We start from the raw sequence: 26,394 nt of genomic DNA, 5'->3' as shown, positions 1-26,394 counted from the left end.
ACAAAATATTGACTTCTGAAACTCTTCCGGAGTTAAAACATTAGTATTGTTATTTCTAAATGCATATGAATTAGTTTTCTTTGAATTATTTGAGGTCTGAAAGCTCTGGCGGTTTTTTTTAACCACTTCACCTTTTCAGAAAAAAATACAAAATTTATTGCTTGGAAATTCGGAAACAGTTTGTCAGTAGTTTATAGAATAAATGAAAAATTTACATTTTACTCAAAAATATACCTATAGAGAAAAAGCAGACAAACTGAACATTTTCCAGTGGTCTCTTAATTTTTGCAAGTGCTGTAGATAGATAGATGATAGATATTTTTTACTAGTCAATGTCATAAAGGTTTTCATTGTAATATTTCATTGAAACACCTGGCTGGTGTTTTGTATTTTTCGTTTGTTTGTTTGGTTGTTTGTCTGCACTCCATCAGCTTTACCTTTAAGATTTTTTTCATTGGCACAATTGTATGAGGCTTTGTTTAGTACAGGAAAAAAATGAATTTATCTGTGTTGTTTGGGGGAATATACAAATTTATTTTGACTTGATATGGTTCAATTTTTAGCATGTGTAAAGAAAATAAACAATTTGCATAATACATTTTTATTACCATTTTATCCTAGTAAGGGATTACTATTTTACATGCTTACATTACAGTATATAACATATTGGCATCCTTACAGACAGATGATAAGGGTCTGGTTATTTTATTGTCAACTATGGTGATTTAGAGGTATAATGGACAGGATTGGAAGATTATAACTGTTAGAACAGGAACTAGGCTGTCAATAAACTATAAGGTGGCACAGGAAAAATATGTAACACTTATTATACAACACTGTAGAATAAGGTCCTTAATGGCTGCTTTAGAAAGACATATTTGGAGCCAGGAAAGATAAATAACTTTTTGCCGTGTTAGCCAGTAGATAGAAATATATTTAGGACTGAGAGTTCTCAGTGGTTGATACCTTTTAATGGCTAACTGAAAAGATGGTAACAAATTGCAAGATTTCGAGACTACTCAGGTCTCTTCATTAGGCACAGTCTATGCCTGATGAAGAGACCTGAGTATCTCGAAAGCTTGCAATTTGTTACCATCTGTTCAGTTAGCCATTAAAGGTATCAACCACTGAGGACTCTCAATCCTAAATATTTTTCTATTTGGGGTCAGAAATTAGTGGTTAAACATTAGTTAATGAGTTTGTACCAGGTATGGACGTTATCCCCTACTGGATTTACTTCCCAATTGCTGGTGGTTAACCGCTGCAGCTCGCACTAAACCTGTGAAAGGGTTCTGCAGAGCCTTGTCTGAATGGAGTGGAGGTTGCGCATGTTCACTTCCACTACTCTCATCCTCTATGAGACTGTCAGAGATAGCTGAGAACTGTGCTGTGCTGTCTATTGCAGTCGCAAAGAATTAGCCCATAATAGGGTTGAGCGACTTTTCTTTTTATAGGATCGGGTCGGGTTTCACGAAACCCGACTTTTTCAAAAGTCGGGTCGAGTGAAATCGGCCAATCCTATAGAAAAGTCGGGGTCGGGGTCGGCCAAAACACAAAACCCAATGCAGTGCATTGAGTTTCTAATGGTTCCCAGGGTCTGAAGGAGAGGAAACTCTCCTTCAGGCCCTGGGATCCATATTTAAGTGTAAAATAAAGAATCAAAATAAAAAATATTGATATACTTACCCTCGGACGCGCCCTGGTTCTCACCGGCAGCCTTCCTTCCTAAGAATGAGCACCTGAAGGACCTTCGATGAAGTCGCGGCTTGTGATTGGTCGCGTGAGCGGTCACATGGGCGTCACGCGACCAATCACAAGCCGCGACGTCATCTAAGGTCCTTCAGGCGCTGATTCTTAGGAAGGAAGGCTGCGGGTTAGAACCAGGGCGCGTCCGAGGGTGAGTATATACCTATTAGGAATATACTCACCCTCGGACGCGCCCTCGGACGCGCCCTCGGACGCTTCCTTCCTAAGAATTAGCGCCTGAAGGACCTTAGATGACGTCGCGGCTTGTGATTGGTCGTGTGACCGCCCATGTGACTGCTCATGCAACCAATCACAAGCCGCGACGTCATCGAAGGCCCTTCAGGTGCTCATTCTTAGGAAGGAAGGCTGCCGGTGAGAACCAGGGCGCGTCCGAGGGTGAGTATATCAATATTTTTTTTTTTTATTCTTTATTTTACACTTAAATATGAATTCCGATACCGATTCCCGATATCTTAAACATATCGGAACTCGGTATCGGAATTCCGATTCCAGATCAGAAGATCGCCGACCTCATGGCCGACCCCACACAGGGGTCGGGTCGGGTTTCATGAAACCCGACTTTGCCAAAAGTCGGCGACTTCTGAATCTGGCCGACCCGTTTCACTCAACCCTAGCCCATAAGGACATTGGAAAAATGAAACTATGCATTCATATATGCATAATAAAATACACATTAGCCCTTTGAAAAAAGTATATTAAGTTGCAACATTCTTTACTTTTTTAACCTTTTTTAAGTATTTACATGTAAAACCATAATTGGCAAGTTAAAAATATAAAATCACGTATACAAAATTAGCAGTTTTGTAACTCATGCTAATTCTACAGTAGATTGGTGAGACATCCCATATTGTACTGATTACAACTCATTTAAAAATAACCGCAGTTCCTTAGCTGAAGAGCTAATGAGCATCTGTCAAGTGAAGAACACACAATCGTGTGCTTTATCTATTGTACCTTGTCTCTAGCTGGAGAACTGGTCATATGGGATAGTGGTGCAGTGACTGCTGCGCTTATAATTTGATTCCTCATCAATTGGAGCAGCAGCTCTTAAGTCATAAAATCCTTTAGTTTTTAGATGATAACAGCATATTTTTGTTGCATCATCATGTTGAAATGACTGGCATTTGTAGGATTGCTTTTTAAAAACATAAACCAAATCTTAATATTTTTAGTTAAAAAAAAGCTCAAAACCACATTTACTTCTAACAAAGCTAAAAATGAGAGAGATAGAAAAACAGATATATGCACAAAAACTGTGCCCACAGATCATTATGTCATGGATTTTTATGGCCAAGCAGCTGTATGTAAGCCTTACATCACCAAGCTCACAATCTACAAGGGATGGGTGAGGATACAGTAGGTGAGGGTAGAGCTGGTCGTGCAGCGGTTTGGTCGATTGGTGGTTACTGTAGGTTGTAGGCTTGTCGGAAGAGGTGGGTCTTCAGGTTCTTTTTGAAGGTTTCGATGGTAGACAAGAGTCTGATATGTTGTGGTAGATAGTTCCAGAGTAGGGGTGATGCACCAGAGAAATCGTGTATGCGATTGTGGGAAGAGGAGATAAGAGGGGAGTAGAGAAGGAAATCTTGTGAGGATCTGAGGTTGCGTACAGGAAAGTACCGGGAGACGAGGTCACAGATGTATGGAGGAGACAGGTTGTGGATGGCTTTGTATGTCATGGTTAGGCTTTTGTACTGAAGTCTCTGGGTAATGGGGAGCCAGTGAAGGGCTTGACAGAGGGGAATCTGCAAAATCTGCAAAAATCATTGTTTAAATGCAAACTGTGTAAGAGGGATTTCTAGGATTATAAAACTATTATTCTGTCTATCCAGAATCATCACCTCACCTGTTTTTGGTTTATGTCTGGCAGTTCAGTTGAGTTCCATTGTATGGTGCTGGTATTTCAGCCTGTCTTAATTGTGTTAAAACCTGCCGAAATGGCTGAGATGGGAATCTCATCTGTACGCATGAGCCACAGATAGGCAGGACTACGCTACAGTGCACTCTTTCTGTAGTGGATGTGAACTGGAATTAAAGAGGTTGTTTTGCCTTGGACAAAAAGTCTGCAGTCATTCAAGCACTGTTCACTCTTTGACCGCAAAGACTGTGTCTGGCCTTGCTCAATACACTTGTCTTGAGTGAGGTGGCCCATCTAGTTGGCTTGTGACCCCATGTATGCAAATCACATACTTGCAGTCATGCTCCCCGTACCGGCACCAGAGAATCCTTACAGTGCTCAGTGCTTACGATGTGAGAATTCACAAGTCCACAGTCAAATAGCGTGAATAAAGACTTGTAACCTAAATCCAGACAACCCATTTAAGGAAACACAGTAGCACAGCAAGCTTCATCATTTTTAGAACTGGGAGTTTTGACTGGTATGAATGCTTGTGCCTGGCATGAAAATAAGATGAAAATACCACCATCTTCATGAATGGCTGAGATGAAAATATTCCTTATATAAAAATATTTTTTTTTCCCATTGATGATTACAGTTATTGCATTCTAATAATAAAACACTAATGTTTTGCTTGTGCAAAATCATTATCATAATTATCATCATCACTATGATTGAAGAAGCTTGGAGTTTGATATCAGCAGTAAAAATTACATACCTAAAATAGCCAAAACCATTCCATCTTTTAAAACTTCCATAGAACCTGAGCACACCAAGTATATTGCCTGCAATGCATCTCCCTGCCGGAGTAGGTACTCTCCAGGAGCACAGAAGGAGGTTTTGATATGCAGAGACAAGGACCTGAGGCAACCGCGGCTAGCGCTCTCAAAAAGGGATAGTTGGAGAATCTCCTTGTTTAAGTGCATGGTTATATCTGAACGTAGTTCATCTGGAAATTCTTTCAGGAGCTGTCAAATACAGACAAGGAATTAATGCAGCTGGAATATATATATTTTTATAGTTCGGAATGATAGAAGCTTTAAACCATTTAGCTTTCTAACAAATCTCACCTTAGCAGTTTTAGACACAGGAAAATGTGCCATTACTTATAAATAAATAGTTGTACAGGCATTGTGTAAAAAACTCTAAATCCTGTGACATTCAGACATACAATAGAACTATTTTATATAATATAATATGCTATTTAAACACGCAATGGTTATAATGTGTTAAAATAATCCCCAAATTTTGTATTAAAAATATATTAGGTGATTTCTAAAAACTGGAAATTTATTAACCAATAGATAAACTTTTAAAAAATATATTATAAAGCTGTTGTGTAGGCAGTGAGTTTATTCCTAATTATGCCAGATGTATATTCAGTAGGCCTAGGGACTTGAGTTATTTTTCATATGAGTCTGAACTTTGACTTTTCTTGTAGATTGAATTGATGTTTGCAAATTGTTGAATGGCTGCAGTTTACCTATTGCATCAGTCCTTGCAGCTTATTGTCCTACTATCCATGGGAAATAAAAGCACAAAGGCACAAAGGCATTGAACAATCGATGTTTATTAATATGTTGATTACTTATTGTATCAGTCCATGTAACTTGCTCTGCAAATATTGAAGGATAAACTATGCAAGTTATTTGAACACCCAAACAATGAGAGATGAACTCCACTCACCTTTCCCCAATCCTGTGGAAAAATGCCTCAATGAGAGCTATGAACTATAAAAGGAGAATTTGTCTCTGTCTTCCAGAATTCTACATGACAGTAGATATGGCAACATGGCTCCAATCGGTAGAATACAGATTTGACACTCTACAGGATGTCAGCTTAAGTGACCATGGCCCCAGATGGAGGAATACAGACCTGCTCCACTGACCATCACTGAACCCCGAAGACGTTTAGAGAATCCAGGTTGGTACAATCAGGTCACCAGGCAACATATCTTAATGGACTCTGTCAGATTCCAAAACTTGCCACTACCTCCTCTCTGTGGGTGCCCGCAAAAATGCAAGGGGCCACTGGTTGAGGTAGTTGGTCCTGAAAACCCCGAAGTCACAGATATAATAATTCCTGGCAAGGCAGGGTGAGACTCAGTCATTTGCATCATTTTATGTACTTGCTGGGTCTATGCTATGTGTTATTGTCTATTGGTGATTCAATAAAGTATTGCCACACTGTGTTACCCTCACTCTGTGCTGTCTGATTAAAATTCTGCCCATGGGAAAGGAATATGAGCCTCAGTCAATGCACTCACTGTAAAGACAGCCAGACCAGTGGCTGAGAGCACCCACTGACCCCCATGTCTCCACAGCCATTATTGAGTATTAAATAAAGTGTAATTGCACTTTAAATAAACATTTAAAATGTATAGAGACTTGTCAGAAGTTTTGATCAATAGGGATTTGTAGAGGAAGATGCACTCAGATGAGCAAAGCTCTCCTCCGAGATTGAAGATGAACTTTAAAGGGGTTATCTGGGACTAGATTTTTTTTAATATGGGCTAGCTACCTGCCCTGTTCTGCCTGGCGCCGATCTCTGTTGGCTTAGAGTGGTGACCTCTTGCCGGGTAGCCGGCGTCTTTCGCTCTGTTAACGAGACATGCTGATTGACAGTTTTCTAACTTAAAATTCATAAGTAAAAATATTAAAATATCTTAATTTAAAGTACCTCATGAGAATCTATCCCATTATTGACAGACCAATTGGTCTGGAAATATTCAAGCATTCTCTGCTTCAGTTGTTGTGGAAGGTGATGTACCCGTATGAAATCCTTCAGATCCTTAGTTCTTGTATGATATAGGGACCATCTGGAGTACAGTCGTTGGATAATAGCTGTTACATTACCAAATACCAAGGCATGCATCAAAGCTGTACAAGAGAATTAAAAGAAAGTAAGCAACAAGGTACATTAGAAAAATATCTATGCAAAAAGTGTCTGAAAGTTACTTTATCTTTATCTAAACATTCTATAAAACAGGATGATATACTAACCCTTTTAATGTGTTGTAGTCTACCCTTGTTGCAAAGTTAAAATTTATGGATCTCTAAAATCCACTGTGTATAAACTGCAGTATTTTGTAATTCAGTGTAAAAGTCTTGTTCTTGCTGTTTATAATGAAAATTTTCTTCGAAATTCTTCACTATGCCATGGTAATGCAATAATGTTCATCATTATTGTAGATCTAAAAACTTCCAACTAATTTCGTATTATATGTAAAATAAAAAAAAATCTTAATAGAACTAGAGATGGGTGAATTAATTCAAGTAAAATCATTCTCCTGAACAGATTTTTTTGTTATTTGCTCAACACTGATTCAGCAAAATTAAAGCTAACTGCATCCATCATTTTGCTAAAACAAACACCTCCCCACAAATACCTCACCAATCACCTGTCCTGGCACCTGTGCTTCCTCCGGTGCCTGCTGATCACCATCTGGTCCTCTATAGGCTTCTCCTTTCAGCAGTAATGTCTTCACTTTTAGAAAGAGACATCCAGTTGCAACCAAGTCTCCCAGGTCTCTGCTTGTCATAACATTGTGAGGTCACGACATGCCCTGAGAAATTATGACCTACAAAGTTTTGTCGCAGCTGGAAGTCCTTTTCTGGAGTGAAGGCACTAGCATTCAGAGATCATGAAATGTCAAGTGAAGGCTATGTTTCAATACACCATGAGTTCTGTGTCCTGGTTGTGGCCAGAAGTTCTGTTCTAGAATGAAAACATCAGTGCAGAACTGCAAAAAGAACAGGCCCTGAGTACCAGGCAGCAGGTGGGCAGCAGAGAAAGCAGAGGTGCTACAACAGGTGAGCTGTAAAGTGAGTATTAGCTCCACTTTATTTTTTACAGGTGACATTTATTCTATTCTATGATCTGGAGAGATCCCACGGCCTAATGGGTAAGGATGAGGGAACCCGTGGAAGTTCAGGTTCCAGTGCCTGACCCAAACATTATTCCAAAGTTCGGTTTGGGTACCAGTCACTGTACCCAAACTTGAACCTTAACCCGAAACTTATTGAAAAAAATGGGGACCTGAAACTTTGAGCTGAAAAATTCTCTCTCTCTCTCCCTACCCCAGAACTTTGAACATTGCATCGTACTTCCGGGAAATGTCTGTGTTTAGCACCAGACACTCAATGTGCAGTATGAACCCCGAACTTTAAAGTTCGGGTTCTCTCATCTTTACTAATAGGGAGCGTTCAACTCATGGACAATATTTTTTCTACAAATAAAATTTCTTTGAAAAATCTTTGCAATTTTGCAAATTCAAATTTAATCAGATATAACCATTTTTACATAGGATCTTAACATACTCTCTCTTACCAGCCACCTCCAGACAGGTATATCCAAGGGCCTAAAGAACCATGCCTACCTGAGGCTGTGTTAATGTTGATTGTATAGTAAATGGCTAGAAACATTCACCATACATTCAAATTCAGTGAAGAGTCAGAAGCAGCTAACTAGCTACAGTGCCTTGCGAAAGTATTCGGCCCCCTGGGACTTTTTAACCTTTTCCCACATATCATGCTTCAAAACTAAAGATACCAAATGTAAATTTTTTGTGAAGAATCAACAAGTGGAACACAATTGTGAAGTTGAATGAAATTTATTGGTTATTTAAAATTTTTGTGGCAATTCAAAAACTGAAAAGTGGGGCATGCAATATTATTCGGCCCCTTTACTTTCAGTGCAGCAAACTCACTCCAGAAGTTCATTGTGGATCTCTGAATGATCCAATGTTGTCCTATATGCCTAATGATGATAAATATAATCCACCTGTGTGTAATCAAGTCTCCGTATAAATGCACCTGCTCTGTGATAGTCTCAGGGTTCTGTTCGAAGCACAGAGAGCATCATGAAGACCAAGGAACACAACCAGCAGGTCCATGATACTGTTGTGGAGAAGTTTAAAGCCGGATTTGGATACAAAATGATTTCTAAAACTTTAAACATCCCAAGGAGCTTTGTACAAGTGATCATATTGAAATGGAAAGAGTATCATACCACTGCAAATTTACCAAGACTCGGCCGTCCCTCTAAACTTTCATCTCAAACAAGGAGAAGACTGATCAGAGATGCAGCCAAGAGACCCATGATCACTCTGGATGAACTGCAGAGATCTACAAGTGAGGTGGGACAGTCTGTCCATAGGACAACAATCAGTTGTACACTGCACAAATCTGGCCTTTATGGAAGAGTGGCAAGAACTAAGCCATTTCTCAAAAATTCCATAAAAAGTGTTGTTTAAAGTTTGCACCAAGCCCCCTGGGAGACACACCAACATGTGGAAGGTGCACTGCTCAGATGAAACCAAAATTACACGTTTTTGCAACAATGCCAAGCGATATGTTTGGTGTAAAGGCAACATAGCTCATCACCCTAAACAAACCATCCCCACTGTCAAACATGTTGGTGGCAGCATCATGGTTTGGGCCTGTTTTTCTTCAGCAGGGACAGGGAAGATGGTTAAAATTGATGGGAAGATGGATGGAGCCAAATACAGGACCATTCTTGAAGAAAACCTGTTGTATTCTGCAAAAGACCCGAGACTGGGATGGAGATTTGTCTTCCAACAAGACAATGATCCCAAACAAAGCAAAATCTACAATGGAATGGTTCACACATAAATGTATCCAGGTGTTAGAATGGCCAAGTCAAAGTCCAGACCTCAAGCCAATCGAGAATCTGTGGAAAGAGTTGAAAACTACTGTTCACAAATGATCTCCATCAAACCTCACTGAGCTCAAGCAGTTTGTCAAGGAAAAATGGGCAAAAATTTCAGTCTCTCGATGTACAAAACTGATAGAGACATACCCCAAGCGACTTGCAGCTGTAAGCGCAGCAAAAGGTGGCGCAACAAAGTATTTAGTTAAAGTACAGTAGGCGCAATAAGATTGCCCAAATTATGCGATTTTTTGTATATAAATCGGGGATGGTCCGTGATCTGGTCTCCCAATACTTTATCATTTTTTAAAATGTGCCAGTGTTTTCTGACTATTTTCCGTAAGATGTTAGAATTACTATTATACTTGGTTATAATGGGAACACAGTCACTTCTTAGCGTACCTTTAGAAGAGGGGTTAATTAATTTGTGTCTGGTCCTAGACAACCCTTAACCCCTCTTCTAAAGGTACGCTGTACAAAACAAACCCCCCTCGTACAATCTTCTATTTTTCATACTAAGTTAAAGGGATTTTTTCCCTGCCAGAAATGTAAGGTTTGCACACAAACTATTACCCAAAAATGTACTAATATTATAAAAGGGGATAGGGTTATTCCAATAAAGGATTTTGTTACTTGCTCCACTGTCGGGGTTATATATATTATAGAATGCCCTTGTGGCAAACTATATGTGGGGAGGACAAAAAGGCCATTTAAAACAAGAATAGGGGAACACATTCGTAACATTAAAAACCAGTTTAAGGGTCATCCACTGTCCCAACATTTCATAGAGCATCATGACAGTAGGATACACCATATGAAAGTGTTTGGCATAGCAACGGTTAAACGCCACTGGAGAGGAGGCAATTTTATTAAGGCCATGTCCAGAGCCGAGACTCAATGGATTTTTTCACTGGACACATTGGCACCCAGGGGTGTAAATATTGGCATAGAACTCTTTGGATTCCAATAGGCAGATCTAGATAGGGCATGCTATATAAGGACTGCTATTACGGAGCAGGGGTTAACCCTGAGGAAGGAGACAGTAGTCTCCGAAACGCGTAGGTTAGGTGACCCCTTCATCGCTCCGTATCTTACTCCCGGGCTTCGTTCACAGTCACGTGACCAGTTACGTCACGCAGGTCCTGCACTGCATCCGGACTTACCGCTTTCACTCCACGCGGCGTCCGGTACCTCAGGACTCTGTCTCAGCCCGGAGGTTAGTTTTGGGTGGCTGCTACCGGCCGGGGCAGCCACCATTCTTTGGATCTATACCACGCTACGTTCTTGTATGGAAGAAACTCTTTGGAATTATATCGGCAGCACCACGGCTCTTTTCCTCATCGATAGATGTGCGATCTGTGACAGGAGGTAGGATACTTCTATGTATATCCATCCACCTTAGGTGCTACTATAGATTATTGTGGACACATTTAGAAGCTATTCCGATTTGTCTATTGACTGCCGACTTTGATTTTTTATTCTTATTTAGTTATTCAGCAGCAGCCTCTCTGGCTCAATATCTAGCGCGTACCTACAGTGGGGCAAAAAAGTATTTAGTCAGTCAGCAATAGTGCAAGTTCCACCACTTAAAAAGATGAGAGGCGTCTGTAATTTACATCATAGGTAGGCCTCAACTATGGGAGACAAACTGAGAAAAAAAAAATCCAGAAAATCACATTGTCTGTTTTTTTTAACATTTTATTTGCATATTATGGTGGAAAATAAGTATTTGGTCAGAAACAAAATTTCATCTCAATACTTTGTAATATATCCTTTGTTGGCAATGACAGAGGTCAAACGTTTTCTGTAAGTCTTCACAAGGTTGCCACACATTGTTGTTGGTATGTTGGCCCATTCCTCCATGCAGATCTCCTCTAGAGCAGTGTTGTTTTTGGCTTTTCGCTTGGCAACACGGACTTTCAACTCCCTCCAAAGGTTTTCTATAGGGTTGAGATCTGGAGACTGGCTAGGCCACTCCAGGACCTTGAAATGCTTCTTACGAAGCCACTCCTTCGTTGCCCTGGCGGTGTGATTTGGATCATTGTCATGTTGAAAGACCCAGCCACGTTTCATCTTCAATGCCCTTGCTGATGGAAGGAGGTTTGCACTCAAAATCTCACGATACATGGCCCCATTCATTCTTTCATGTGCCCGGATCAGTCGTCCTGGCCCCTTTGCAGAGAAACAGCCCCAAAACATGATGTTTCCACCACCATGCTTTACAGTAGGTATGGTGTTTGATGGATGCAACTCAGTATTCTTTTTCCTCCAAACACGACAAGTTGTGTTTCTACCAAACAATTCCCGTTTGGTTTCATCAGACCATAGGACATTCTCCCAAAACTCCTCTGGATCATCCAAATGCTCTCTAGCAAACTTCAGAAGGGCCCGGACATGTACTGGCTTAAGCAGTGGGACACGTCTGGCACTGCAGGATCTGAGTCCATGGTGGCGTAGTGTGTTACTTATGGTAGGCCTTGTTACATTGGTCCCAGCTCTCTGCAGTTCATTCACTAGGTCCCCCCGCGTGGTTCTGGGATTTTTGCTCACCGTTCTTGTGATCATTCTGACCCCACGGGGTGGGATTTTGCGTGGAGCCCCAGATCGAGGGAGATTATCAGTGGTCTTGTATGTCTTCCATTTTCTAATTATTGCTCCCACTGTTGATTTCTTCACTCCAAGCTGGTTGGCTATTGCAGATTCAGTCTTCCCAGCCTGGTGCAGGGCTACAATTTTGTTTCTGGTGTCCTTTGACAGCTCTTTGGTCTTCACCATAGTGGAGTTTGGAGTCAGACTGTTTGAGGGTGTGCACAGGTGTCTTTTTATACTGATAACAAGTTTAAACAGGTGCCATTACTACAGGTAATGAGTGGAGGAAAGAGGAGACTCTTAAAGAAGAAGTTACAGGTCTGAGAGAGCCAGAAATCTTGATTGTTTGTTTCTGACCAAATACTTATTTTCCACCATAATATGCAAATAAAATGTTAAAAAAACAGACAATGTGATTTTCTGGATTTTTTTTTCTCAGTTTGTCTCCCATAGTTGAGGTCTACCTATGATGTAAATTACAGACGCCCCTCATCTTTTTAAGTGGTGGAACTTGCACTATTGCTGACTGACTAAATACTTTTTTGCCCCACTGTATATCTACTCTGATACATATATATTTCTATTTGATTATTCATTTGCTACCGACTTAGTGTGGAGGTCGGTTAGGTAACGCAGCTGGGATCACTAGTCCTTTTTAACACTTTCGCGCCACCATTTATATATATTTTAGTGTTGTTGATTCTTCACCAAAAATTTACATTTGGTATCTTTAAGTTTGAAGCTTGATATGTGGGAAAAGGTTGAAAAGTTGCAGGGGGCCGAATACTTTCGCAAGGCACAGTACATGCAATTACTTTCTATATTAGAAAATCAACTTTAGCTTTCTTGGGCAATGTTTAGATCTATGCTGGAAGCATTGTTGTAGATGAACTCTGAGATCTTTAGTTTACATTTTTCACATTTGGTATATTTTCTATTAAAATAAAGGTCAGTCTTAAAACAAACAGGTTACAATGTGTTAACCTGTCAGTCAGTCTTGGTTTTTGCCTCTGTCATGGTATGATATAGAATCCTTTACATAATTTAACAAGATTAAGGTAAACAGCTTGCTGTGACATGCTAAATAGCAATATAAAATTATCAAAACATGTTGTGTATTGCTATTCTACTAATTAACCTTTAACGTGTGTGTGCGCAAACGCATGAATAATCATGTTGCATAATTTAGATCTGTTGACTCAAATAAGGAAAATTGATAATTGAATGAATACATAAATGGATACTAATTAACATACTTTTTTTCATGTAACATTAATAAAACTCCAAACTAAGCTGGTCTCCTTTAAGGGAATCTGTCACCCCCTGGACGATTTTGATCTATTACTATGGGCATACAGGTAATAGAATGGATATAGCAGTCTTACCTGTATGCCTCACAGCTGAGGTGTAGATCTTGAGAAATTAATTCATAATGTTATATGCTAATGATTTCTTCCAGGCGACGGGGATTGTGATGCCTGGAAGAAATTACTGCCTCCTGACTTAATTATAGTAGTACCCCTCTCCAATCAGCGTCATCCTGGCCTTTTTTGTGCTGTAATCCTGAGCATACGCTATGCTTCTTATGAGCGGTGTCTACATTGATCTTCTGCACAAGCGCAGTAGCAGAGGCTTGTCAGTGCAGAAGTTCAATTCAGACACTGCCCACTGTCCATAGGAGGGTGGACAGGGTTGCGTTTAACCGTGTGCATGCGTGCATAGTGAATGCACGGGATTACAGCACTGAATAGGTCAGTGTGATGCTAATGGGAGGAGGGTACCATTATAATGAAGTCTGGAGGCAGTGATTTTTTCCAGGCAATGCATGCCCCCGGAGCCTGGAAGAGAATCATTACGATATAACATTATAAATTAATTTCTCAATCTACAACCGCAGCTATGAGGCATACAGGTAACACTGCTTTACCCATTCTATTACCTGTATACCCATAGTAATAGATCAAAATCATCCAGGGGGTGACAGATTCCCTTTAAAGAGAACAGCTTAGTACGGAGTTTTATTAGTGTTCCATGAAAAAAAGTATGTTAATTAGTATTCATTTATTTATTCATAGTAGTAGTAATAAATCAAAATCGTCCAAGAAGTGACAGAGTCCCTTTAAAGTGTTCTTCCCTTCTCAGCTCTTCATGGGTCAGATTGGATTATCTTCATCTAAGTGTTGGCTACAGGAAGTGCCGAGCATGGCTGAGCTACGCTGTTCCTATAATTTTTTCAGAAGTGAATGAGAGAAACAGCAAAGTTTTCAGGTGTTGGTGTTTATCTCTCAGCCAAAAATAGCAAAGATGGAATAGCCATTTAAGGAGGTCCGATGTCTTGACAAATCTGTGAAGGGAGTTCTGCTATCCAAACTCAGCTCTATGAGTGATGAGCAAATATTCTCGGATAAGGTGTTAACCGAGCATGATCATGTGCTAACTAAGTGTTTTCAGTGTGCTTGACAAATATGTTTGAGTCCCTACGGCTGCATGTCTAGTGAGTTTTAGACAGCCACAGCACATTCAGAGATTGCCTGTTTGTTATGCAATCCCTGCATGTGGTTAATACACCAAAAAGGTTCACGGGGGTCCTGAATACTTTTCTTGAAAAATATAATATTACAAATTACGGATACTAGATTTTGTGATGGCATGCTAATCGAGGGAACAAGTCTGATTGCCATTTGTGGAGTCAGAAAGGGATTTTTCCCCTAATACAGGCAATTAGCATCAGATGCATGGTGTCCTTGCCTTCCTCTGGATCAACATGTTAGGTTATAGATTGAACTTGATAGACTTCTGCAAAACTCCCCCCAATTATTTTTTTTATAGGCTAGTTGGAAAGATACTGGATTATTCTTTCCTTATGCTTTATCAATGTTTCAGGTTTATGATTTAGGTGCTTCTCCATTGATCAACATTGCTACTCATCCTTATTTTGATCATATGCTACTTACATTAGAGGAGTTGAGCCATCAAAGCGTATATTATACAGTTAGCAAAAATTGGACACTTAGTGAAGGAAGTATCCTCAGAGATTGTAACTTGGGATAAATTTAAGTAAATGATATTCACTGTTAAGTACCAAAAAATTAAAGGGACACTGTCACCTGAATTTGGAGGGAACAATCTTCAGCCACAGAGGCGGGGTTTTCGGGTGTTTGATCCACCCTTTCCTTACCCGCTGGCTGCATGCTGGCTGCAATATTGGATTGAAGTTAATTCTCTGTCCTCCATAGTACACGCCGAAAACCCCGCCTCTGTGGCTGAAGATTGTTCCCTCCAAATTCCGGTGACAGTGTCCCTTTAAGTATTGCCAGAAAAAGAATACAATCAAATCTGGGTCCTTCCATCCATAGTGACAAACTATTATTGTCACCATTCCTCCCCAAATTGAGCCCACTTATCATTAAAATTTCAACTGTGCCTGCATCCATGGGGTGTAGTTACTGTCAAATAGGTTGGTGCAGCAGGGAGTTGCCAGTTCCATGTCTATGTGTTTGAGAGTGAGTCAGCACAGCAGACATGATGACATTGTGAGATCTTGCCTCCGGTGTAGATGCAGCCTCAATCAACAGGGTACAATGATTGGAGCAGACATTGGGGGAACAGCAGAAGCTGAGCAGTTTGTATGTTTTTTTAATTGTCATATAGACACATATAGTATGATGCCTCCACAAGGCATCATGCTCCCTGTAATGATATCACACATAAATTTTGTCACAATTTATATAAAAGTCAGGTCTATCAAATTCTAAAAGAATTTATTTATTTAACACATACGTTGAACACTGAAAAAAAGTAAAAATGCAAGTTTTTCAGATTCTGTTGTTTCAGCAAAAAAATGCAATAAAAAGAGGTCAATATTTTATTTGTAACCCAAAATGGTATCAATAAAAATATCAGCTCGACATGCAAAACTATCACTGAAATATTTTAACAAATATAAGCAATTAATATCTTTAAAACAAAACCAGAAAAACAGTGGTGAAATTGCAATTTTTCCAGAGTTTCACTCCATGTGAAATTTTTGTTCCCATTTTCAGTATATAATATGATAAAATGAATTGTGTTTTCAGAACTATAATTGTCCCCCAAAAATCAAACCCTAATATGGCAATGTCAATGCAAAAAGATTGGCTGGTCTCAAAGGGGTTTTAATATCACATATGTAAAATGTTTTGTGCACACAATTAATAGTATGTTCATTTATTTATGATTTTGTCTTCTTAGATTACAAAGTACATACACATTTTGATTTGAATCTACAGTTATACTATAAAAATAAGACATGGTATAGACAAAATTTTCATTTAAGTTGCTCAGTGTCTGTATCCATACAATTTTGCTTAAATATTTTTAAGTGATATTGGTATTACCTCCAATTAACATGATACAAATAGAAAAGATCTTCTCAGCATCAGTATTAGCAGAAACATTTCCAAACCCAACGCTGGTTAGACTGCTGAGTGTGAAATATAATGATGCGATATATGTACTTCGGATGGTAGGACCACCTTGCGTATTATTGCTATAAAAAGGGGATTCCAGTCTTTTTCCCAGTTCATGAAGCCAACCTGACAAGATAAACAAATAATATATTTAAAATATATATTTACAAGATATTTACATGACATTTCTTGAAAAAAATTAGAACTGAGTTTTTCAAACCATTCAGAACATACACATTCTTACCCTAACATCAACACCTGCACCTAAAATATTGTTTTCACCCATTCAAGCATAAAGAAAATAATTTATAATTTAACTCTAATTATACAGTATATGCAACAACAAATAGGGATGGAAAAAATGCTGGCACTGCTATGCCACCCAAGATCCAGGGAAGACAGGATCAAATTAAACTGATATGCTATTGATGAGTTCCCCTTTTCAAGTTCTTTTCACTTATCCATACTCTCACATATGCAGTTATCTCCTATCTATGGGACTGGGTAATGCACTGATCGTTGGAAATCTGACTGCTGGGAATCGAAGTAATCCCAAGAACTGGGTTCGGTAACTTGCAGCAGAGACCCATTGTGAAAGCAGCAGAGATGTGCATACTCCATTTCTGCTCCATTTATTGTCTATGTGACAGCCAGAGAAGGTCATACATATGGATAATTGGTGTTGATATAAGAACATGTGCGGCACTCACCAGTTAGAATAATGTGATAGTTTTTTATTCCATACTGTGGGATCTGGAGATTAATAAGACGTGCAGGTTACAGAGGCATGCGGGGAGAAGCTTGGTGGATGACAGCCATTTTGCGTAACAACACTTCAACGGATCCAGGTGTGGGTGCATATGGATAAGAGAAAATCTGCTATCCTGGGCATCACCCCTTAAAAATCTGGAATGTTGAACCATTACCTAGATTTCATTTTATAACTTCAGGAAGTAAGAGTCTAAGTAGTTCATACTCTTCAGAGTGTAGTATGGATGATACTTGAAGGGAGGGTTAAAAAGAACCTGTTACAGAGGCATACGGGGAGAGGCATGGTCGATGACAGCCGTTTCGCGTAATAACACTTCAACGGATCCAGGTGTGGGTACATATGGATAAGGGAAAATCTGCTATCCTGGGCATCACCCCTTAGAAATCTGGAATGTTGAACCATTACCTAGATTTCATTTTATAACTTCAGGAAGTAAGAGTCTAAGTGGTTCATACTCTTCAGAGTGTAGTATGGATGATACCTGAAGGGAGGGTTAAAAAGAACCTGTCATCAGCATCAGGCATGTTAAACTAAAAATATTGGCATAAATCGCTGTTTTACTGATTTAATTGGTACTTTCAGTGTATAAACCAACAGCCTGGCTTCTCTTTAATGATCATTAGAAGTTTTGGTGCAATAAGCTGTTTGTGCATCAGGGCGGGACTGTGTGTAGAATTTTCACCTCCAGTGTTCATATCTTCATACTGTTTATAAATTCATGCTGGTACTATCCTAACTGTAGGCTGCACTTGCGAACATTCATCTTGCACTGGCCTTTAGGAAAATGTCTCCAATGTCGAAGCCTTTATGCAGATTTAGATCTCGGCTAAATAAGAAGCTGGGATCTCAATCGGTGCCATTTTACTGAAGACCCCTGGGAGGTCAATGTCCGCATGCACCAACACATGCACCATTTTACTGGAGCCCACTACCAAATCAATCTTCTCAAGGAAGGCACTGGTGCTAAATTTTAAACAGTAGGAAGAAACGAACACCATTGACAGCTAAGGGGCCACAACAGAGAGGGAGATGGAGATCTGCCCCGATGCATGTACTGCTTATTGGACCAAAATTTCTAATGATGATTAAAGAACAACAAGGCTGCAGATTTCTACACACAAGGTGCCAATTAAATCAGTAGAACAGCAACTTTATGTCTATCTCTACAGCTAAACATGGCTGTTCCTGATGACAGATTCTCTTAAAAGGCAAAACACGTGGTCATACTAACCCCAGGCCATTTTTTTCAATTTTCACAAGTGTCCATTTATGAGGTAATAATTCTGGAACACCACAGTGAATCACACTGATTCTGAGACTGTTTTTTCATGAAATATCGTACGTCATGATAGTGGTAAAGTTTGATAAAATTTTTGTTTATTTGTTAAAAAAAGGGAAATTTGACAAAAACATTTAAAATGTTGCAATTTTCAAAATTTTATTTTTTTACCTTAAATCACAAAGTTATATCACACAAAATAGTTAATAAATAACATTTCCCACATTTTTACTTTACATCAGTACAATTACAAAAAAACAGTTTTTCGTTAGGACGTTATAAGGGTTAAAAGTTTAATAACGATTTCTCATCTTTTCAACTAAATGCACAAAACTATTACATTACATGTTAAGTGACTTTGAGTAATCAATATGACAGAAAATACCCAACAGTGACACCATTCTAAAAAATGTACCCCTCAAAACCACATTTAAAAAAATATATTAGCCCTTCAAGTGCTGCACAAGAAGTTTGTATGTTCTCCCTGTGTTTGCGTGGGTTTCATCTGGGTTCTCCGGTTTCCTCCCACATTCCAAAGACATACTGATAGGGAATGTAGATTGTGAGCCCCATCAGGGACAACCGTGATAATGTGTGTAAACTGTAAAGAGCTGCAGAATAAGTTAGCGCTATATAAAAATAAATATTATTATTATTCACAGGAATTTTTAGAATATGGAAGGAAAAAACGAAAATTTTACTTTTATTCACAAAAATTTTATTTAGACCTTATTTTTGTTTTATTTTTTCAAGGGTTACAGGAAAAACTGAACCTGAAAGATTGTTGTGCAATTTCTCCAGAGCATGCCGATATCCCATGAGTGGGGGAAAACCACTGTTTTGGTGCATGGCAGGGCTCAGAACGAAGGAGCATTATTTGACTTTTTGAATGCAAAATTTGCTTGCATAAGAAGCGGACACCATGTCGCATTTGAAGAGTCCCTGATGTACCTAAACAGTGGAAGCCCTCACAAGTGACACAATTTTGGAAACTAAACTCCTGAGGGAGCTGATATAGATGTGTGGTGATGAGCACCTTGAACTCTCATTTGCTTCACAGAAGTTTATTACACTGAGCAGTGAAAAAAAATCAAATTTTTCTCACAAAAATGTTTTTTAGCCCCAAATATTGCATTGTCACAAGGATAACAAGAGAAATTGCACCATACAATTTGTTGTGCAATTTCCCCTGAGTTCGCTGATACCCCATATGTGGGGGGAAACTACTGTTTTCGCACATGGCAGGGCTTGCAAGGTAAGGAGCGATATTTGACTTTTTGAATATAGAATTTGTTGAAATAATTATCGGATGCCATGCCACATTGGGAAAGTCCCTGATGTTCCTAAATAGTGGAAGCATCCAACAAGTGACACATTTTGGAACTAAGGGTAATAGGAGAAATTGCACCATACAATTTGTTGCCCAATTTCTCATGAGTATGCCGATATCCAACAATGTGAAAGAAAATTACTGTTTGGGCGCACAGCAGGCTTTGGAGGAGGAAGCGCACCATTGGACTTTCTGAAAGCAAAATTTATGGAATAATTAGTGGAAGCCATGTTGTGTTTGGAGAGGAACTGATGTGCCTAAACATTGGAAACCCAGAAAAAGCTACCCCATTTTGGAAACTAGACCCCTCAAGGAATGTATCTAGATGTGTGGTGAGCACCTTGAACTCCCAGATGCTTCACAGAAGTTTATAACGTAGAACCGTGAAAATATTTTTCCCTAAAAAATTTCCTTTTAGCCAATTTTTTTTTATTTTCACAAGGGTAACAAGAGAAAATTGAACCCAAAATTTGTTGTGCAATTTATCCTGAGTATGCCGATAACCCACATGTGGTTGAAAACTACTTTTTTGCACAGTGCAAAGCTCAGACGGGAAAAGTGCCATATTGTAGATGAGATTTTGCTGGACTGGTTTGAGAGTGCCATGTCACATTGACAGAGCTCCTTAAATGTCAGAACATCAGAGAACCCCATAAGAGACACCATTTTATAAATTATACCTCTCAGTTAATTAATCTAGGGGTGCACTGATCATATTGATGCCACAGTTGGGTTAAATAATATTATATGATTGGGCAGTGTAGAAAAAAATAATTTTTACCACCAAGATTTTGTTTTAGCCCCTGATTTTACATTTTCACACGGGAAAATGGGTAAAAATTGCAACAATATTTGTCCCACAATTTCTGCTGAATGTAGAAATATCTTATATATGGCTATACAAGTGCTGCTTAGCTATACGCCGAGACTCGGGAGGGACAAAGTTCTATTTGTCTCCTGGAGCGTAGTTTTTCTTAGAATAGTTTGCGGACTTCTCATGCAGAGCCCTTAAGTGCTGAAGTAACAAATTTTGGAAATTATATCCCTTTGGGAATTTATCTACAGGTGTGCTGATTATGACTCCACCAGTGTTTTCCAGAAAAAATGAGCAGTGCATGTTGCTGAGTGAAAACTGCAAACTGTGATTGTAGTGACCAGTACTTTATGCCCAGCTCATATTTCTGGAGATATGCATCCACAAATTAGGCACACTCCCATCTCTATAAAAATGCCAAATATGTGGATGCTAAATGTGGTTTAAGCATACTGTAGGGCTCAGATTTATGTTTGGGTCCAAGGACCCAAAGTGCTCCCTATATTTTCATTGACAGATGACGGACTTGAGTAGGGATATTTTTTGTAGATAAAGTTAAAGCTTTTATTGGGAACATTTTACATAAAGTTTGGGACCTCATTTATCCTGTGATCTATAATGAGCACTTACTTTGGGGTTTCCATCTAAATCTCTGAATGATGTGATTCAGATGAAACCCTCAAAGGATCCATTCACTATAATGATGCAGCAGAGTTATCCTGCACTCCATCTGGCCTCTGTTCAGGGATGTCTTTTTTTTCAGAAGTGCACAAAACTGTGGCAGAATGCGTTTTTATGCACGCCTAAAAAGATTGACAACGCTGGGTCATAGGATGGTGTCCACAGTGTCTCCATCTTCCTCATTATAGGGAATCTTCCTCTGGGGAGCCGTCAGAATCACGTATTTTGGAGTTCTACATGGAAGCCCTGGTTTAATCACTTAATCAGTCTTTGGGAGGCAGAATGAATAAATCAACAGTAGGTGAAGAATTGGTTTTATTTATTTTTTACACAGTTCCTCTTTCGGTATAAGTGATTAGGTGACTTTATTGTTCAGGTTGGTGCGATTATCAGATTTATATCGGATTTTTCTGTTTGGCTGCTGTCGCGCACTTATAATAATAATAATAATAATTTTTATTTATATAGCGCCAACATATTCCGCAGCGCTTTACAAATTATAGACGGGAATTGTACAGACAATAGACATTACAGCATAACAGAAATATAGTTCAATACAGATACCAGGAGGAGTGAGGGCCCTGCTCGCAAGCTTACAAACTATGAGGAAAAGGGGAGACACGAGAGGTGGAAGACCTCTCTTATAGACTTTGTTTTTGCAATAACTAATTTTTGCATAGCCATATTTTGAGAGCTAGAATTTTTCCATATTTCAGCCAACACAGTCATGTCTTTTATTGGTACAATTTCCTGACACATAATTTTTTTTATTGCTTTCTATTCCAATTTTTGGGAGTGAGAATGAACAAAAACCACCAGTTCATTATAATAATCTTTATTTTGATATAGCACTAACATATTCTGCAGCGCTTTACAATTTTGCACACATTATCATCGCTGTCCCTGATGGGGCTCACAATCTAAATTCCCATTCAGTATGTCTTTGGAATGTGGGAGGAAACTGGAGCACCCAGAGGAGACCCACGCAAACACAGGGAGAACATACAAACTCCTTGCAGATGTTGTCCTTGGTGGGATTGGAACCCAGGACTCCAGCGCTGCAAGGCTGCAGTGCTAACCACTAAACCACCATGCTCGGAATAATTATTTAGAATTTTTTAATGCCATTCCGCATTTGGTAAATTTGCTAAGGCAGCTTCATTCCTTGGGTCAGTGCAATTAGAACGATACCAACGGTATATAATTTTTCTATGTTTTGGTGCTTTTGCACAATATAAGCTATTTTATACAAAAAAAATATTTTTGCATAGCTTTATTCTGAGAGCTATAACTTTTTAGTTTTCCAATGATAGCGCTCTATGATGGCTTTTTTTTTTGCAGAACAAGATTACCTTTTCAGGAATACCATTTTAATTTACATTCTCTATTTTAGGCCGGGGTCACACTTTCGAGTGCAATGCGAGAAACTCACATGAGTCTCTCGCTTCAATACCCGGCACTGCCACAGGCACTCAGGACTGAAGTGAGCAGCTGCATGTATTTATATGCAGCATGCTCCAGTCCCGAGTTCCGGCGGCAGTGCTAGGTATTGAAGCGAGAGACTCATGTGAGTTTCTCGCATTGCACTCGCAAGTATGACCCCGGCCTTATAGTGTTTTTTTCCACATTTTTTTGATGATATGATGATAAAGCTTATTTTTTGCCTCAGTTTTTTGCAGTGTTCACTAAAGGCATTAACCAGTGGGATAGCTTTATAGGTTGGGTCGTTCTGGACACCGCAAATTCTTTTGTGTACTTTTGTTGCTGTTTTTCATAAAAATATTTAGTTATGGGTACCCTATATTTTAAATTTTTTAAATCATTTTGCGATTTTATTAAGTATTTTTTTGAAATGTCACTTTTTTCACTTTCTTTTACTTTTTTACCTTGTTGCACTATGGAACTTTCACTTTAAGCAGTCTGATAGCTTGTAAAGCACAGCAAAGCAGGAGCTATGTTTTAGAAGCTGACATTGTTGCACCGACACACAAACTTGCTACACCATACTCTGAGCATGGTATAAGCAATTTGCTAGCTTTGGTGATGACATTGAGCCACCATGGCAATGATCTGTCACTCGCAATGACGTTGTGGGGATGCTGATTAGAGAGCAGAGGGGGCTCCCTCTCTTTGCTTGCCTGCTAAATACTGCAATCGATATCGATTGCGGTATTTAGTGGGTTAAAGTGTCAAGAGTGGTGCAGGCACTGCTACTGTACTGAGTGCCGTGTGTCAGTTGTCGGAATCAGCTGACACCCGGAGGAGTTTGTGCGCAAAATGGCCATGATGTATTCATGCATCCAAAGTTGCTAAGTACCAAATGATCTGGACGTATGGATATATCAAAAGTCGTAAAGGGGTTTAGTCTTAGTATTGTATAAGGCTTTAAAAGTGCTCATATTTTCTTGCATTGCATCAGCCTCCTATTGCTTTGGACATCTGAGGATTTTTTTCTGAACAAATTTGACAGAAAATAAATTCTGTCATGCATCATTGTACTCCAAATATCTTATGGTATTCTCACCATCTATACAATATGAACTGGACCTTGTGCTCAGCCTTGACCTGATGCTTCAATACAATAATCTGTATTTTATTTTTGCTACCCAGAAGATTGCTTTACAGTGATTTTTGAACTTTACCTGATACCTTCATATCAAAAACAAATTAGTGATAGCTAAGCAAGGCATTGCAATTTCTGATTTTATCAATCTAAGTTCTACTAAGAAAACATAGTTCATATTGTTTTTGCAACAGTTTCATGCAGTCCCAAGTTCTAATCTAATTGCATGTCATGAGAAAACCAAGTCATTAAGATACTTTATAATTATGGATCAATCTGTCTGATAAGAGTATAAAAGAATAGCCATTGTCTAATTAATTGTTTCATCATCAATAAAAAAATAATGCAATGATCAAAGTTTTACACAAACATAAAGGTATCCTAAATTAAGTAGATTAGTATTGTAATATTAAAGATTCTGGAAAACATGTAATTGAAGTAGCCCCAGTATAAAGCAGTGCAAAGATTAAAAAAATAAACTAATTAAAGTGCATTTATTTTAGATTAAAATTAGGCTTGACAGTATTGTATCAATTTGAATAATTTGAAAAGACCACAATCCCATTTTGTTTATTTCATTTCAATTATAGCTAACCATTTATCTTATTCGTCATCTGTCTATTATGTTTTCTAGAGATGAACAAATATATTGGAATAGGATTGAAACATACTCAAATATTACAAAAATCTGCATTTGCCAAAATGCAGATTTTTTGTAAATCACTTCAGCATGGATTGAGAAAAATTGCTGTCGCTGGCCACCCCATTTTCTGAACCATAAAATGGCCCCAAAAGGTCATGATGCACATTGTGACAAAATGACATTGTGACCTTTCATATACTTGCACAGAACCCGAGTCTCATCAGTGCTGGAAAGCCTAGCGAGAGGATTACTGGGGATACAGATCTTATGGCGGTGATAAGGTGGTAAGCAATTACTGGACGAGTGATGGTGAGGAGAAGAGGATCAGGAGAAGTGTTTTTTTCATTTTTTTACATATTACATTTATTATCCTCTGGAACCAGTGCATAATATGGGACAATTAAGTTGCAAAGACTAACTTCTTTGCAAATTCAATTTCCCAAGAAAATGTGCATAAAAAGGCTAATTCAAATTTTGCAAGATGCACTCAGATCTAACATTGTAATGAGTTCACTTCTATTGTACTACTACATTTGCCCTGCAGTTGTCCTAGCATATTTCTTCAGTTTCCATTTCACTGGCAGCCAGTGTGATGGAAAGAGGCGCAGTACAGTAGAGCTGATATGAATGCAAATGTGTTTGTTTTGTTTGCAATCAGACAATGTATAAGGGTACCGTCACACAGTGGCATTTTGATCGCTACGACGGCACGATTCGTGATGTTCCAGCGATATATCCGTGACGTTCCAGCGATCTCGCTGTGTCTGACACGCTCCTGCGATCAGGGACCCCGCTGAGAATCGTACGTAGTAGCAGATCGTTTGAAACTTTCTTTCGTCGTCTAGTGTCCCGCTGTGGCGGCATGATCGCATGGTGTGACAAAGGTGTGCACGATATTGTATACGATGTGCGCATAGTAACCAACGGCTTCTACATCGCACATACGTCATGAAAATTATCGCTCCAGCGTCGTACATTGCTAAGTGTGACAGCAGTCTACAACGCTGGAGCGATATTGTTACGATGCTGGAGCGTCACGGATCGTGCCGTCGTAGCGATCAAAATGCCACTGTGTGAAGGTACCCTAACTCTGTTGTGCTGATTTGGTTATCACGCACAGCTCGGTAGAAGAGCTACCGGCACTATGAGAGGGCAGATGTAGATTCTTTTTGTAATGAGACAGTCATTAAATGTCTCATACTAGTAATGCTCAGTTTCATTTAAAATAAGCTCTTTAGGCAGACTCTCGGGAAGATTTGTGTCTGGCTTATAAAACCTAACACCTCATTTACATATTAAAAACATAGAATTCTCTTGAATAAGATATTGAATTGCAAATATCAAGAGACCATTTTATTCAACTTTCTGTGACCAGTTTGTGTATACGGCTTAGGATGGTTGATCCTACTGACATATTCTCTTTAAATCCATTGTTTTTGTGCTCTTCTTTGAGATAACCACTCACTTAGGAGAAACTTTTGCTGCATAGTTTAGTGGCAGAAGAAACATGTGAGAGTAGATTATATGGGGTTATTCAACTTTATCTTCACAGAACACGAGGTACATGCATCAGCTTCTTAATACAACATAACAGGAAGTCTGAAAGACCTTTTACCAGAGAGAAAATGAAACAAAAGTACAAGTATATGCATTACATTCAACTATAAGCATATAACAGTAACAACATCGCCATCTACTGTCAGAAAAGTGTAAACTCCTCCTGCACAAATAAGTCTGTATCTGTTGCATATCTGCCAACAACTTTAAATTGCAATTTTATAATATTAGATGTTACTGTTATTGTAGATGGCTCAATAATCTTGCATGAATATTTGAAAAATAGACAAACAATTAAACAAACAAAATACTCATAATGTAGTCATGAATAAATCACACATTAACCCCTCTGTGACCTTAGACGTACTATCCCGTCGAGGTGCCCTG

General features: G+C 38.9%; 1 protein-coding gene across 1 annotated transcript in view; it reads right to left on the bottom strand.

Annotated features, from left to right (window-relative positions):
- Window positions 1-26,394, bottom strand: part of KCNH8 (potassium voltage-gated channel subfamily H member 8) — a 666,710-nt gene that overhangs the window by 207,588 nt on the left and 432,728 nt on the right. The window contains exons 8-10 of the mRNA XM_069729971.1: window positions 16,297-16,494; window positions 6,341-6,540; window positions 4,380-4,629 (exon numbers count right to left, since the gene is read on the bottom strand). Of these exons, the coding sequence (XP_069586072.1) occupies window positions 4,380-4,629; window positions 6,341-6,540; window positions 16,297-16,494 (648 nt within the window). The remainder of the gene's footprint in view (window positions 1-4,379; window positions 4,630-6,340; window positions 6,541-16,296; window positions 16,495-26,394) is intronic.

This window comes from Ranitomeya imitator, chromosome 6 (genome assembly GCF_032444005.1).
Source record: "Ranitomeya imitator isolate aRanImi1 chromosome 6, aRanImi1.pri, whole genome shotgun sequence".
Lineage (NCBI taxonomy): Eukaryota > Metazoa > Chordata > Amphibia > Anura > Dendrobatidae > Ranitomeya > Ranitomeya imitator.
This window is presented reverse-complemented; position numbering and strand designations above follow the sequence as displayed.